Genomic DNA, 15,879 nt, shown 5'->3' with positions numbered 1-15,879 from the left:
AAATGTAAGTTGTTAATTATGTAGTTACTAGAGGTGCGGCCGTTAACTAGTGTCGTTAACTGCTGGCGCTGCAGATGCGCGTGCGCAGCGCGGACCGCAAACGATCCCTATACTGTAGAACATCGTTAACAGCGTACCTAACCTGCTAATCTAAAATTACAAGCAACACTATTGATCGGTACTAAGAGATTGAAAGTAGGTATCTAATCACCTACTCTGAAACATTTACTATTTATAGGTTATTATAATAATTAAGATATAACTCTACTATTCAGTTCCGTTCCGAGAGAACGTTTGTATTCGCTCTTCTGCGAACCGAAACGGCTCGATTGCTGATGCTTGGTGTGGCAGTAAGCAACAAGCAAGTTCTTAGGTCTTCCGCTTTAGCTTGCGGGTTCCTCAACGCTGTTTTTCTTCATCGTTTGCCTATGGTGTCTATTACCAAACCCAAAAGTAGGTACATGTAACTTTAAAAAAGACACATTGTTGTTTTACCTGCGTTGGTATTGAACCTGCACCGCGTACATTTGTAGCCATGTGTAGAACAGCAACCGAAGTATATGGTATATATAAGTTAACACACCGCTATGAAGCGCGGCCACCTAACAACTAGGTAGGTAGTTAATATAACGTAAGAGCTCATAACTATTAGTCCAACTGCACTTGACCAGTTATTTGTATTCAGTATTTACCCAGTTTAAACAGCTGACAGTGCAGGAAGTGATAACTGTGGCATTACAATATAAAAACCGCAGAGCTCATACATTTTCAAACGTTGTCTATTTTCAACGGCTTGAGCAGATCAAATATGTGCGGCGGGAAAACCGTCGGTCACAGCGACGAAGCGACGACGACGGCGCGTGCGCGAACTTTTGCTTTTGTTGTAAGAACGTGCCAGCGCTCCGTAACTCACTCATAATAATGTCCAACAGAATCAATATAAATCTATGAACTATTTTTTAACTGAGTATCTTACATGGCGGTAAAAAAATTGGTTAGGTTACCATTTCACTTCATTTTTGCCGTGATGTTTTGTCTAGTAATTCAGAATGATAACTTGGCCTAGATAAGGCTGTTTATGTAAAGTAAAGTTGTAATTTCCAGCTTTTTGTAATCTACTCGATTCTTATAGCCACTAGCTAGTTATCATTATAAAAAGATACACCGATAGACATTCCTAATTTAGTTGAATTGGGAAATCCCAAAAACACAGCATTGAGATATAACATGCCGTTATCATGGGTATCAATCAGTATAAATATTAGGTGACATCGAAAACATATATTACATCACTTGGAAGACGCGTTTAATAATACCCAATAAGTAATGTTATCGGCGGACTCCTCGCAAATCACGATAAGTCATCCTTAACATTACAAATTGAAGTCTGTCAGTCTGTATGAACACGATAATCTCAAAGACTACAGGGCCCCAATTCTGCTATTTACAATGGCCGATGAATTAATGAAATTTGGCTTAAAATGACAGTTTTCGTATTCTCTCTAGCATTTTTTTACACAATGGAACACTCAAAGACAGTAAAGTTAACTTACTGGCAAAATTCAAATTTAACCCTATTGCCGTTCATTCATCGGCCATTGTAAATAGCAAAATCGGGACCCTGGGCGGATTGTTGACGACGAATGTTTCTCCCCAAGCGTAGAGACTAGTCCCTTCAGAAGCCTGAGAATTTCATAATGGATCAGTCTTCCTTCCTTCCTCTTCAGGGAAAGGTCAAGGGCAAGTAGAATTTTCAGTGCAAATGTGATGGCGTCACCAAATCCAGAAGCTTTTATTGTTTGTATATTATATGTGATTATGTGTACTAACGGTCACCACTTATGCCTCCACATAATTCGGTAAAATACTGCAACTTTTGAAAATGGTGATTATTTACTTGAGCTTATATTTTTTGTTGTAATGTGTGACGGACGATCTCTATTGCGTAAATAAAAAAAAACGTTTTTCTTTTTCATTTGTTCCTAATGACAACAATTTTACATTAAATTAACGAGAGAGCGAGCGGAGTCGCGGGCGGAAGCTACTTGAAAGTATTGTATTTTTAAACTTATCTTTTTGGCCACCTGCTCGACCAATCTGGCCGCATTTTACATCATTAGTAATGTGCTAAATTGAAGGCTAGATACTATACTAGATAATAACAAGTCGTGTAGGTGCCTACCTCCGTCCCTCTACACGCTTATAAATTTACATGTCACCAAAGATGTTATATTAGATGTGATAGCTTAGTGGACTGCCAAGTCCAAATAAGTACCTAGTTTAGATTCCCGGCACGTATAAATTTCTCAGAGATCATTAAACCGTTACTTACATACTCATTAACAAGCGACACATAATTTAGAAGGACCGACTTGTATTTACAAATTCTCACCTTACCTTAGGATCTGCCGACAAATGCCCAGGGCTCAGAAACATCTTTTTTTATTAGGGATTGAGATGGATATCTACTTACAGCTTGGCAAAAAAGTCGTGAAAATAATAGCGGCGCCACTATCGTGCATGTTGCCACCCTATATAGTACGACGATAACGGTTTTGATACATTAATTTAATTATTGAAAATTAAAATATATGAAGATGTTTTATGAAATATAGTGTTCATTAGAATATCTTCTGTATATATATTATGTAGTGAGACTATAATATATGTGTGATCGACAAGTGTTTGTTGCGTTCTGGGTGGATCTACATATTATGTCTGTAACTGCATCAACGATACAGGAGAAAATCTTAGCATGGGAGTAATGATAATCAATTAAAAACGTAGGCATTTTTCATGTTTTCATCAATAAAATTAACTGAATGTAATGTGTAAAAGTTTTATTAATTCAATTGCATATTTTATGTTAATCAGAATCAAAAATGCTTTCATCTAAATACTCCACGCCAGAACAGTCTTCATCAGAATTTTGGGGCGAGTCTTCATCAACAGTCTGCTGGCTATCTTCACTTGATTCAGTACTGCTGCTTTCATCTTGAAGGTTTATGATAATTCTTTCAATATCGTCATACAGAGTTCGCCCCCGTTCGTAATATTCTCTCTCTATTTTCATGACGTGTTGGCATGAATTTCTCCAGTCATTAGTAGATATACTCTGAAACGCTTGTTCAGCTACTGCCTATTGAAATAAAAACAAACTTGTAATAGAAACAAACTTTATACAAGCTTTTTTAAACAGGCTTTTTTACTGGTTCTTTGGAATTAAAGAATTCGTCAATACGAATCAAACTAGCTTAGGGTCGAGAAAGTTTCATCGTTTACCTAATAGCGAAGCTAATACCACGGCGCCACGGCCACCTTCTAGAGACAGCATCAGATCAAGACCATGGATGTCATACTGTTGATGCATTACAGATACGGCATGAAATTTGCTCATGTTTAATTTCTGATACTTAATACTTGTAAAAGATTAACAAAATATACTTATGTACTTGAGCACTCTCTTCAAATTGATCTTCAACCTATAAAAATCGTGGCCACGCTACCATCTTTAGGTACTTTAATTTTTACATATTTCTCCGATGTTTTTGATGCAGTTCCTAAAGCTCTGAGCCCCAATTCTGCTATTTACAATGGCCGCTGAATGAATAGAAATTTTATTAGATTGGCACTATTCGTATTACTTCATTTTTCTTTCATCGCTCTTCGTAAATAGCAATATCGGGAGCCTGGTATTTAGTTGGTAATTCGATTTTAGTGTAACTTTAATCGATGATCCGTGTGAAGAAGATTTTTTTTACCATTCACATCATATTTTTTTTGTTGTTTGTATTGTTGAAATTTAAAAGCGTGATCTAAAAAAACATAATTCCATATTATTACGTGCAACTTTAAATTAAGATTGAGCTAACGTAAAGACAAGTAAACTAGTGACAGAAAAATGATTAGTTTTTAGATTACAATAACGAACATATGCAGGATTTATTATTATAACGTAAATTACTTCGAAACTTTAAAATAATTTAAACTTCACAGCAATCAAACGAACTGCCCGTCTCTTTAAGGTCTACTAGCTGTTGCTCGCGCGTTCAAACAAATAAACTCTTCAGCTTTAAAATATTAGTTATAACACCATGAAACTTAAATACATAAAAACATTTTTTTAAGAGCAGATCATTAAGACATCCAAGGAATATTCTACAAATGGCAACACAAAACCTCGAATGACATTCATGACACACGCGCTTAAAAACTTAAAATAAATAATTTAAGAAACTATTCTAATTGTGTATCGAGATTATAATACATTAAATATTAATCTTTCAATCAATTTTTTTTTTCGATTTTCGTAATATAAATCGTACACCTAGAAAATTTACTGGCCAAAACAGTGATTTTTAACTATGGACATTCACAAATGAAGAGTCGTTTATAGTTTTTGAACAACAACGTCAATCCTGTCAGTCATTCTATCAAAGTGGGTGTTGATTTGTTATTGGAGTTTTAAATAGATTTAATTTCCAAATAAATAAACTTAAAAATGGTTATATACGGTGTTTATATCGTTAGCAAATCTGGTGGACTTATATTTAATTACGACCACAATATTCCTCGGGTAGAGACAGAAAAAACCTTTGGATTTCCTCTCGACATAAAATTGCAGTATGAAAATAAGAAAGTTATTGTTGCTTTTGGTCAAAGAGACGGAATAAATGGTGCGTATGTATCAATGTAGATAGTTCTGTATTAAATATGTGTACGTCTAGTATCAAGACTTATTGTGAACCGTTTTCTTAAAGTATCTCTTCCAAACAACTAATAATAGGTTAAAACCTAATCCAATATCTTATAAATAAGATGTATAAACGACATTGTCTCCTCGGAGGGTAGCCTGGTGATCTGTAACACAGGTCTTACCTATCACAGACACCAGTCTCTATGTTAGTAACTACATACATATAATAGCTACATAACTAAATATTGTGACATTGTGTGATGATGAGAAATATAAACATTTTTATTATATTACATTATAAACACCAAAAATACTCAAGATAATTTTTTTCATTGCTACGAAATGTGATTATCACAATATGTTTGTCACATCACATGTGAATAAGTATTTGATCTGACATATTGAGACAATGATCAATCTTAAGTACTTACTTTTGTCAGGTAATTCAATTAAATACTATATTTATCCAATTTTTGGAATGTGAATGTTATCAACCAGTAAGATACAAACCTGTTATCCATTTACCTGGACATAATCTTATGTTGTTTACAGTTGGCCATGTCCTACTGTCAGTGAATGGGTCACCAGTGACAGGTCGCACCACTGAAGACGGCAGGGATGTCTTCAATGTTCTAGAAACTAAGGTACTCCTTTACAGCTTACCTTGATAATTATAAGTTTCGGGATATGCTCTCTTCATACTTAAATTATAGATCCAAAATAAAGTTTTTTTAAGACTTATTCATTTTTCTAATAACATGTTGTTTTTACTACAGGAAAATTACCCTCTAAGTCTAAAATTTGGTAGAGCACGAGCCACTACCAATGAGAAGATAGTCCTGGCTAGTATGTTCTACCCGCTGTTTGCCCTCGCCAGCCAGCTCAGTCCTGTCCCAAAGTGTTCCGGCATAGAGTCTCTTACAGCAGACACATTCAAATTATCCTGCTTTCAGACATTAACAGGTAAAATGTTTTAGGATCAGAACTGTTAACATTGACGAAATAATAAAAAGCTGTTTTTAGAAAGAATGTCTTTAAATATGAAATACAAGACTAGTTGCATAACACACTGCTTAATTTTCAGGAGTAAAATTTATAATAGTGACTGACCCCAACATGCAAGGCTCTGAGGTGGTCCTCAAACGTATCTACGAGTTGTATTCGGACTATGCGCTCAAGAACCCCTTCTACTCTCTGGAGATGCCCATCCGCTGCGAGCTGTTCGACACGTCGCTGCACACGCTGCTGGAGCTGGTGGAGAAGTCCGGCACCGCCAACTTATAGTCGCCGCGCGCACACCGACCTCGTGGCTATTGATATTATGACGCGTTTTGTTATGTTCAAACATTTGTGGTGCTTAAGACTTGAACTATTTATTTGTGAGCTCAAGTGTGTATCATATGATTAGATTGAACTGACCACTAAACAACATCAATACAGAATAAGAATAATGAGATCTCTTATAACATAGTATTGTAGAAACTGATTATATTTATAAGAGGAAAGAAATGAAAGACATAATTAGTTTACAATAAAAAATTTATTCATATAATAATTATTTATTTTTAACAATTCAAATGTGGCCGGGCCGCGTCCGCGTCAGCCGATACAAGTCTATAGTTATAATCATATCGTTAATAACCGAACACTCCCACCTTTGTACTTGCTACACGCACACACACACACGCACATTATTGCCTGATATTTGGTTCTGGATCGAACTCCGCGCAGACCCGCCCCCTCCCCCCCCCCCGCACGCAACGCGCTCCTCAACCATCGGGCACGTCATGATCATGTCTAGAATAATCTACATAAAATACCTTGACTTCCGAATCGATGCGAGAAGCTCATACTCGTCAATACACTATGGCGACATTGCGTGCTACAACCGGTCGGGTAATTCATTGTGCGAACTACAAAAGCTATAATTAGTATTTCTAAAAATATAGTAAAATCAATCAAAAAGAAAATAATAGTTAAAAAGGGCTGATCATAATTTAGTACCCGCAAGCGTCTCGTCTGCGCGGCAGTCCGTCACACCTAGCGCGTTATACTCGGCTCTGGCAGCGTGTGTTACATTACTCATGGACGATTTCATTTGTCAAAGTGTAAGTAGAAGCGGTAGTGTCATCACACACACTGGCCAGTGATTATTAGCTGTACACTACACACGTATTATAATGATACAACTTCAAAACCAGCACACTTTGTGGTAGTCGCAATCTGTTATCGTAGACGGAGAACTGTAGTACATCATCGCAATGTTGTCACCTAAACAACGAGTACCATATATAGGCATACACATATTTTGAGAACAATATTACGTCGAATACAATCAAATATGGCAACCCACATTTACAAAATATTTACAGAGCTATACATAGTCACCTCGCACTGGCAGCCGCAGCCGGCAGCCCGACGGACACCGGCTGCGGACCGCGCGTGTCAAGTATAACGGCTTCCAAAAGATAACCTCGCGAGAGATTCAGTAGTCGGTATAAAAATAGAGCCGTGAGCGGTAACCGCTACAAAATATACCCTCTGCTTGCTAAAACTAGGCGCCTGCTCGTGGCCCGCTGGCACACAACTTAATGCGAACAGTTCGTTGCAACTTACAAACAAGCTATTGCGTCAAATACATCGCATTTCATTAAAGAGGTAATCAAACGTTAAACTTTGTTATACTAATCACTTGATTTCAAGTCTCAAAAGTTTTATGGATATACAAGAGCGCGACATCACGAGCAGAACAGTCTTAATTAATTTATCCGAAGAGCCTTAAATAAATTATTCTATGAGTGAGGGAGAGCGGCGCGTGGAGGTGTTCCTATACCTATGCCTTATTTTAGCCATTCTTAATTTAGCGATAAATATAAGTTTTTATTTTAATTTTAACCAAAATATAATCTTCGCTCCTAACCAAACAAACACTGAAAATATTGCAACCATAATTTTTTCAGAAATATTTAAACTATTTCATCAAAGTAATAATAGGTTAAAACCTAATCCAATATGATTTATAAATCTCTGTATGGCAGTCCGTGTCCCCCCCCCCCGGGCGCGCGCTCACGCGGGCCCCGGCGCGGCCCCCGACGCGGGCCCCGGCGCGGGCCCCGGCGCGGCCCCCGGCGCGGGCTGGCAGTGCAGCGTGTGGCACTGCTGCGCGCAGACCAGCCCCGGCGGGCAGCGCGTGCCTGCGGACAGCGGCGCGTGAGGCCGGGCGAGTGGCGGGACGGGCGAGTGGCGGCGGTACTCACCCCTGTACTAGGACTGGTGCGTGCGCGGGCCCCACAGGCGCAGCGAGTAGTCGTCGGACGCGGACACCAGCACGTCGTGGTGCGTGGGGTTCCAGGCCACGCAGTTCACGCAGCGCGTGTGCCCCGACACCACCGCGATCGGCTCCTCGCCGTTCATGTGCCAGATGTACACCTGCACACATATATGAAGGCAGGACTTCATGGTTGAACACAGACACTAATATTATTTATAGTTTGCTTATCTCAGAAAGCTCACTTTATTGTCCTCACTTCCCGAAGCGATAAAGTCTTGATGAGCGCCGCCGAAGCAGGCGTGGATGGTGAAGTGGCCCTGACTGAGCCCGCGGAACCGCCGCACCAGTGCACGTGCACCTGTACAAGCAAGCAACAACAATCATCAAACGTGTTTACCAAGCCGCCCATTGTATAGTACAAGTAATGCAGCTAGTACTGACGTATATCCCAGAGGTGCACGCCCTGGTTCGCCACGTTGAGCAGCAGCAGCGAGTCCGCCGCATTCAAGGTCATCGCCATCACCGCGTGCTCCTCCTGGATGCTGCAGTTACAAACAATGTTTTAATAACTTTAGACTAACGCGAGGGACGTGTAATTGGTCGCTTAACGAAAGATACTTCATACGAGTACATGAAGCATAGCTAAAAACAGCATAGTGACACGTGCTATTGACAGAGGTCTCCCCTTTGGTTCAACAAAGGGGAGACTCAATCGAAGGTCTGTAAAACATGTGAGACTGAAGGTGATGAGCGAGGTGTGTCGTGTGGTGTCTGTCGCGCACTCACAGGTTGCGGTCGGTGAGGTCGGTGAAGTCGTAGGCCCGCACGCGGTGGTGCGTGTCGGCGGCCAGCACTGCGCGGCCGTCCGCGCGGCAGCACAGCGCGTTCACCCGCACGCCGTCCCAGCTGTTGATCAGCGTGCCCTGCACACAACACACGCTAGCACCGGCCCGCACACTACTACGCCTCCCAGCTACTGCCTTCTACTTGACAGTTCACATTGTGATGGTTTTTGTCCGATTGCTTTGAATTTTGGCTAAATATCCTTATTTAGCCAAAATTCAAATGTCGTTGACAAATAATTACTGAACTCTAATTTCAGTGTTCTCAGCAGAGCTGAGAAAACTTTAAAGACTGTCAATGTTTTTTTTTATTTGATGTAACAAAAGTCAGTAGAACATTTGAGTATAAAGGGCAGATGGTTGGTATGCATGGTCCTCACGTCGATGCTGCAGTGGTAGAACTGCCCGCGCGCGCCGCCGCACACGAACTTGTCCCCGCTGGCGTGCCAGGCCACCGCCGTCAGCGAGTCCTCCTGCGAGTGCGTCATCTTCAGGTGCAGCTGCTCCGTCTAAGGACACACACGTGCTTATTAGACACACCAATCTATTGTAAATCATACGCACCATGTGATTCATCATGGTGTTCAATTGGTTTATCTCAGAGCAGTATTATTTCTTCAATCAGATTTTAATGGCAGCTCACCTCCATATTCCATATCCAGAGGTCGGGGCAGTCTTCAGGGCCGGCGGCGATGAGATAACGGCCGTCGGGGCTCCACGATAAGTACGACACGCCGTACGTGTGCCCTTCCAGAGACTTTCTGCATAATAAAATATACGAAGATATTAGCTTACAAGTGCATAACCAAAGGAGAACGATACTTTGAAGAGAATGCTCTCGGTACCTGAAGGAGAGGCGCTTGGCCACGGGATCGAAGTCCCAGATCATGACGGTGTTGTCCTTGGAGCCGGAGGCGAGGCGCAGGCCGTCGGGCGACCACTTGCAGTACCAGACCTCGTCGCAGTGCTCGTTGAGCACCTGCAGCGAGTGGATGGGGAAGTGGTCGGCGGAGCAGTGGTGGTCGGCCAGCAGCGTGAAGGGGATGGCGTCGAGCGCGGGCGCGGGGCGCGGCGCGGCGTGGAAGCGGCAGCGCGCGGCCTGCTGCTGCGCGGCCTGCGCCAGCAGCGCGCGCAGGCGGCCCGGCGCCATCATGAGCGCGGGCGGCAGCACGGCCTGCACGCGCGCCAGCACGGCGGCGCGGGACAGCGCGCCCGAGCCCGGCCAGTGCGCGCGCGCCTGCAGCTCGCCCGCGTCCGCGCACATCATGAGCGCCGACAGCCGGTGCACGCGCGGCGTGTCGTACTGCAGCGGCGTCAGCTCGTTGCGCAGCACGTGCAGCGCGTCCAGCACGCGCCCCGCCTCCAGGTGCTCCAGGTACTTCTGCTCCAGCACCACGAACTTCATCTCCTGCCGTCAGACGTACACGGCGTGAATACTAGTCTACATTATCAAACTACAGGTAAATAAGTAACCTAGCAGCAGCCTTTACTTCTGTAAGAACATCAGAGAAGTACTACCTACCTGCTACGATCGATATCGTAACCCTGAAGTTATTCATGATAGGAATATTATCTAATAATCATACAAAACAACAGAATGTTAATAATATTAAAAATCATGTCTAACGGCGAGGTTGTGCGGGTCGACGTGCGGCGAGTCGCGCAGCAGGTCGTGCAGCGCGCGCAGGTCGTGGTCGGCCTTGACCCAGTCGCCGGCCAGCACGTGCTGGCGGAACGTGGCGGCCGCCGGGTGCTCCAGGTGCAGCCCTGACTCCTCCATCAGCAGCGCCGCGCTGCGCCTGCCACATACGACACACGCTCAGCCTCAACACTCACAACAAAATTATTAACATTTTATTACAAGAATCAAATCCTCAATAAATAGAGGGTATAATAAATATACCTCAATATAAATCTAAATCAGAGTTATAGTTTTTCACTAGACATTCTATTGACCGAGGGAAGGCATTATTAATTTGATCATTGCTTTCCTGTTCACCACGCCCACACGCAGCGGCCAGTGAGCCTGTTTTGGAAATGGGGCGACATCGTTAGCGTTACACCATCATAATCGTGAACACTTCCATGCGTTCATGTAACTGTACAGAAGAGAGAAACTACTTGATGTCGAAAGATGGAATCGACGTATGTAACGTACATTTGTACGTAACGGTAACTAGATAGATACGCTTGCTTATAAGATATTTATATATCAAACATATATACTGTTTTAAGTAGATACCTGTGTAGGGGACGTGACAAGGAATGCTAAAACGATTGTATGAAATAAAAATACAGTAGTAGATAACCACAATATCGATTAAAATGTGTGAATATATTTTCCTTTGCTTACATTATTTCGTTCACTTGGAAACAATCACGTTCTAGTTTCTTTAGTGGGTCAGACTCATTAGAAGGTGTCATAAAAAATGCAAGGGCCGGTGTATCATTATAATCCATACATGCAGTGTCCTAGCCGTATGATTGCCGCGCCGCCGCCCGCCCCGCGCACCCGTGCCGGGTTACGTTACCTTGATGGCTACGTATCGACTATCCGCATCTAATTATGTTAATGCTATATTGTTTATTTACGTAGCATAGGTATTTGTTTTCAAATACAAACAAAATGATTGAAATATCAAAATTATCTTTAGACATACTTAATTAATACTCAATACACAATTCTTTATTGCATTCCTTAATGTAGGCGTAGGTGGTAAACATTTCTTGATAGGTAAGTAATTTTCGTGAAGAATCCCCATTGAATTGTGAATTGGAAAGCAACATTTTTTTAGTACTAGCCTACAAAAAGTCGAGTGTGTAGAGTAGCAACACACTTGTACGCGCGGATGTTTCACACGGAACACAAAGACGCATGCGGCGGCGCGCGGCTGCACTCGCTACTCGCACTGGATGACTCGCCGTGACTCGGGAGACTCGCAGCGTGCATGCCGAGCGCTGTGCCTGCACCAGTCTGTGACGTGTTCCGTGCCTGCGCTTACCACACAGTTGTGTCACTATGCGCACGCGCAAATTTCAAGCACAGTCAAGGGCTCGGAACGGGGTCAAAACTAAAACAAGTTACACATTCCGCGTTGTAACAAGTAAACAAACACACGCTAGCCAGAGAATCAATGTTTATTATACGTATGTTAACTAACTTTTTTACTGCAGCAGAACCTGTCACCACTGTTTCGAAGTCATATATCGATTGTAGAAGTACACGCAAATTAAATGCATGTAGGTATGCCTTTATCTTATTAAAACTGTGAATTACATCCAAATAATGCCAAGCTATTGCAATCATTAGAAATCTTCTTCATATTCAAATACAATTCTAAGTAAATTAAAACCACATCCTGCCCGACCCTACTCCCATTTTCGTCTGTGCGCGGGTCGCACCGAACATTGCACCGCACAGGTAGGGTTCATTTCAAAGGGTCGTACCTTTTATCGTTTATCGGGCACCGCTCCAAATTAGAAAACTGCGTCTCTGAATACTTATCTAAGTCACTTCTACACAGCTACGTTCCTTTTTGAAGTTATTTGAGTTTTGGAATCTACGCCATTGATCCGATTGATAGCACATTAATAAAATAAACTTGTAGAGTAATAAAAACCTCGCATACATTCTGTAAGATTGATAAAATATTGTATAACTGGGCTTGCTATTTAGAAAGCCCGATGAATTATTGGAAATTCTAAACTTTTTGCCAACGTAATTGGAAATTCATTTTATTGAAATTGAGTGTTCCGTCTCTGACAATTTTTTTAATTATTGTAATGGCAAAATGCTCAGAATACGACTAGTGTCAATTTAATCCAATTTTTATTCATTCATCGGCCATTGAAAATAGCAGAATCGGGGACCTGGCTAGCTTTCAAAGGATTTCCTTGTGTTAATCAGTTTTCGTAAATACCGGAAAAAACTATTTTCTCCAGAAGTGCATTAAGATAAGAAATACGACGATCAAGAATTGATGATGTTCAATTACACTGTATTAGCTTGATTCTGCTCAGCTCTTAGTTATCAGGAAACGAGTTTTTCTTTTGTATTAAAGTGTTTTCCGGTTCATCGCAATCGTTTGTCACGAGCTCATTAGTGAGCGGAAACGCACAACACTCGCACAGAAAATCACAAAATATAATATTATGCAGTCTGTAGCTGTACATAAGGGAAAGCTGTTGAATTTAATAACTTAATTAATCAGTTTTATCATGAGATGGGTATCGCCTATACGTCTCGTGTGAGTGGGTAGGTCAGCATAGCACACACTATAAAAATGACACCCCGTTTTGGTAATCGTATTACAAAAGAGAAACAATCGGCCATGTTCCTGGATGTGAAGAGAGTGAGACAAGAAGTGGGACAGCTTCCAAAACACTACAACACCTGCGCGCAAGACACCTACCGAGCTTTGTCGGTATTTACAAGTCATAATGCTACGACATTATATGTATGTCGACGACGCTAAGTACGAGAATGACACAACAAATAATACAAACGTGTGTTTGGCTAAAAAGATAAACTTCCCACGATAACAGTGTGGCCTTAATAGTCAGAAATTTGCGATGATTTAGTTGAAAGACTGTACATCTTATCAAACTGCAACTGACCATACCTACAGCAACACAATATAGGTAACTGATAAAATCACAAGTGGTAAACTACTTGGCCACCACTGGCTTATGTAATAAAGTATCAAATGATATTGAATGGGCATTAGGTGTAACCCACAGGAATTACTCAGTGTGATAAGTAAAGGTCAGCAGGTCTTATAAACTACACATTGGATAGAAACTAGTTAATTTTAAATACATTGGTTTGAAATAACAAAAGTACCTGCTACTAAAATAACATGAAAAGTAACAAAGCAATGTGTAAGACATAGACCCCTGTGTGGGCTGTCTAGACTAACAGCCTGCCAATGACAACCTTTGCATACAGGGCTGATTTAGAGCTTACATGCAGAAAGGAGGTCTATTCCTACATTGATCATGATACTTCATACTGAAAGCAATACAATGACCTCAGTGCAACATCTAACAAGTAGAAGTTCAATAAAGCGCATTGTGTTGGTATAATCATTTCAGCTCCAAAAATTGTTTTTATTTATATTTTTCCAAACAATGTACCCTTAAAAACATAAAATGCATTTTTTTAAATAGGTAGTTGACTTTATTGCTAGTCGTCTCTCACCAGTATAATATTCCACTTGAAATTACAAAATAATATTTTACAATTGCTTTAATAATAATGCGCATTGAGTAATTTAAGTCAATATGTTATGTCTTACCCTGTAGTTGATCTAAAAGTTGTAAGAACAAAGGACTAACTTGAGACCTCAACAGATTTCAATGTGTTGGGATAATTGAAAAAATATAAATATTTTTGGAGAATGTAAATCAAAAGAGAAATAAACCTTATTATTAGGTTTATTTCTTTTGATGTGAACCAGAAAGTAAATCTGACTTTTATTGTCACCAACAAAATTTCTTAATACATTTTATCAAGAGCAAGGGGACTTCTTATTTTGTTTTGGGTGACAAAAGCATGTGAGTCAGAAACCAAAACTAGTTCTGATATTTGTTTATCTTTTGATATCAATACCAGTTAAGGTCATTAAACTTGAGTAACAAGTGGTTTAATCACATTGGACATGGTTTATAGCTGTTTCTTAATAAGCATGAGATACAATACCTTAACTCACCGCTGCTAATGAAGCTCCAATTAGTTAACAGCACACTGTCTACAGGCATGTTGAACAATAACAAACACATTAGGAGCATCACAGCATCTGTAGTTACACGGGGGACTGTGGAGTTTTCAATGGGCGCTTAGCTGTACTCACTCGAGTCCGATAGAGAGGAGGTGCTGGCCGATGAGGCGCACGATCTCCTGGTCGGTCTGGGTCATGCGCAGGCCGGGCGGCTGCAGGTCGCCGTTGCGCGGCGCGGCGTCGCCGTTGACATGGTGCGGCGGCGGCGCGCCGTTGGCGCAGGGCTGGTGCATGTCTGCGGGCCGGGCGGGCGGCGACAGCCTGCGGGTCCGCTTGCGCGGCGGCCGGTGCCCAGCGCCCTCGTCGCCCGAGTCAGTGGAGGCCAGGCTGGCCCGCTCCGCTGCGCCCGCTCGCCGCGCTCTTCGGAGCGCCGAGATCACGAGCGCGCCCGCCGCATCGGCCTCAACACCTCGGCCGAGTGACGTCACGGCCGCCCGATACGCACCACCCGCGCTCAATAGACCATCTCCCTTTGTTCGTCGCTGCGAAACTGTCGCTCCTGGCCTGCTGCGTCGCAACACTCTGTTGTAGTATTATGTCTTGTACGTGACAACAACTGAGGAACTTGTACCGTTACGAAACGTCTCGTTCGCTGTTCGAAATTGCAGCGTCCGCGATGCGTACACAAAAATCAGCTGAAAATGATACGACAGCTGTCTTTCTTCGCTAGTGCAACATCGCCCTTCTTTCCGTTTCGGATGACGTTCGTGTCTTGTTCGGTTGCGCATCGGGCGAAATCGTGTTGTAATGTAATGACCTCAAAAATAAAATTATCCGTGCATTTAAAAAGAACTTGCTCGAGTGCTAAGCTCTGAATTAAATACGCGTCTGTATGCCGATAATTATTTCGGGATATACTAAAATTAAGTTATTTGATAATCTTAACAATCTTAATACATATTTCTACACTGTATTTAAATTTCAGCGCTTAACTAAAAGAAAAGTCATTATAAATAGCTTCGAATAGCAAGTATGCTTTTGAATCCCATAAGAAAAACAGCGCCCTAATTACACATCTTTTTGTTTAAAACTTCATGATAATAAAATACTGCATACAAAGGAACGTACGGTATTGTATGTTTACAAAAATTGTTTCGTATTTATTTACAAAAGGATTACTAGAACAGAAAAGTAAAACGCACAATTTTAAAACATAAGATGAAACAATATAATTATGATGTAGTTCTGTCTAACTTGTGACAACTAATTATCACCGAATTATGTTATAAAATAGCCAAGAACACGCATAAGAAAAAGTAAACGACTAATAGCATATTTAAAAAAACTTTT

General features: G+C 41.5%; 2 protein-coding genes across 3 annotated transcripts; one reads left to right on the top strand and one right to left on the bottom strand.

The window, feature by feature from the left end:
* The first annotated feature begins 4,407 nt into the window (after nt 1-4,407).
* LOC113497809 (trafficking protein particle complex subunit 4) lies at nt 4,408-6,243 on the top strand. Its single transcript, XM_026877552.1, has 4 exons — nt 4,408-4,676; nt 5,249-5,340; nt 5,473-5,659; nt 5,781-6,243. Exons 1-4 carry the CDS (start codon nt 4,502-4,504, stop codon nt 5,978-5,980), a joined length of 654 nt encoding a protein of 217 aa, XP_026733353.1. The 5' UTR covers nt 4,408-4,501; the 3' UTR covers nt 5,981-6,243.
* On the bottom strand, nt 6,218-15,325 carry LOC113497806 (WD repeat-containing protein 26). 2 transcript variants are annotated; one of them, XM_026877549.1, is made up of 10 exons: nt 14,662-15,325; nt 10,437-10,608; nt 9,655-10,217; nt 9,453-9,570; nt 9,190-9,318; nt 8,754-8,890; nt 8,409-8,509; nt 8,210-8,325; nt 7,954-8,125; nt 6,218-6,967 (listed from the first exon to the last, which is right to left on the bottom strand). In XM_026877549.1, exons 1-9 carry the CDS (start codon nt 14,820-14,822, stop codon nt 7,961-7,963), a joined length of 1,662 nt encoding a protein of 553 aa, XP_026733350.1. In that variant the 5' UTR covers nt 14,823-15,325; the 3' UTR covers nt 6,218-6,967; nt 7,954-7,960. The 2 variants fall into 2 exon arrangements, with proteins under 2 accessions (XP_026733350.1, XP_026733351.1); XM_026877550.1 differs by lacking the exon at nt 6,218-6,967 and adding an exon at nt 7,798-7,890.
* Nucleotides 15,326-15,879: the final 554 nt, after the last annotated feature.

The sequence above is a fragment of the Trichoplusia ni genome, chromosome 9, assembly GCF_003590095.1.
Source record: "Trichoplusia ni isolate ovarian cell line Hi5 chromosome 9, tn1, whole genome shotgun sequence".
Taxonomy (NCBI): Eukaryota; Metazoa; Arthropoda; class Insecta; order Lepidoptera; family Noctuidae; genus Trichoplusia; species Trichoplusia ni.
Note: the sequence above shows the minus strand (reverse complement) of the source record. Positions and strands in the feature narration are given on the sequence as shown.

Coding starts and splice junctions, on each gene's coding strand:
- LOC113497809 (XM_026877552.1), top strand. CDS start 4,502: ATGGTTATATACGGTGTTTATATCGTTAGCAAATCTGGTGGACTTATA. Junction 4,677..5,248: donor TCAAAGAGACGGAATAAATG/GTGCGTATGTAT, acceptor TGTTGTTTACAG/TTGGCCATGTCCTACTGTCA. Junction 5,341..5,472: donor TCAATGTTCTAGAAACTAAG/GTACTCCTTTAC, acceptor TTTTTACTACAG/GAAAATTACCCTCTAAGTCT.
- LOC113497806 (XM_026877549.1), bottom strand. CDS start 14,822: ATGCACCAGCCCTGCGCCAACGGCGCGCCGCCGCCGCACCATGTCAAC. Junction 10,218..10,436: donor TCGACCCGCACAACCTCGCC/GTTAGACATGAT, acceptor GTCTGACGGCAG/GAGATGAAGTTCGTGGTGCT. Junction 8,891..9,189: donor TCTACCACTGCAGCATCGAC/GTGAGGACCATG, acceptor TGTTGTGTGCAG/GGCACGCTGATCAACAGCTG.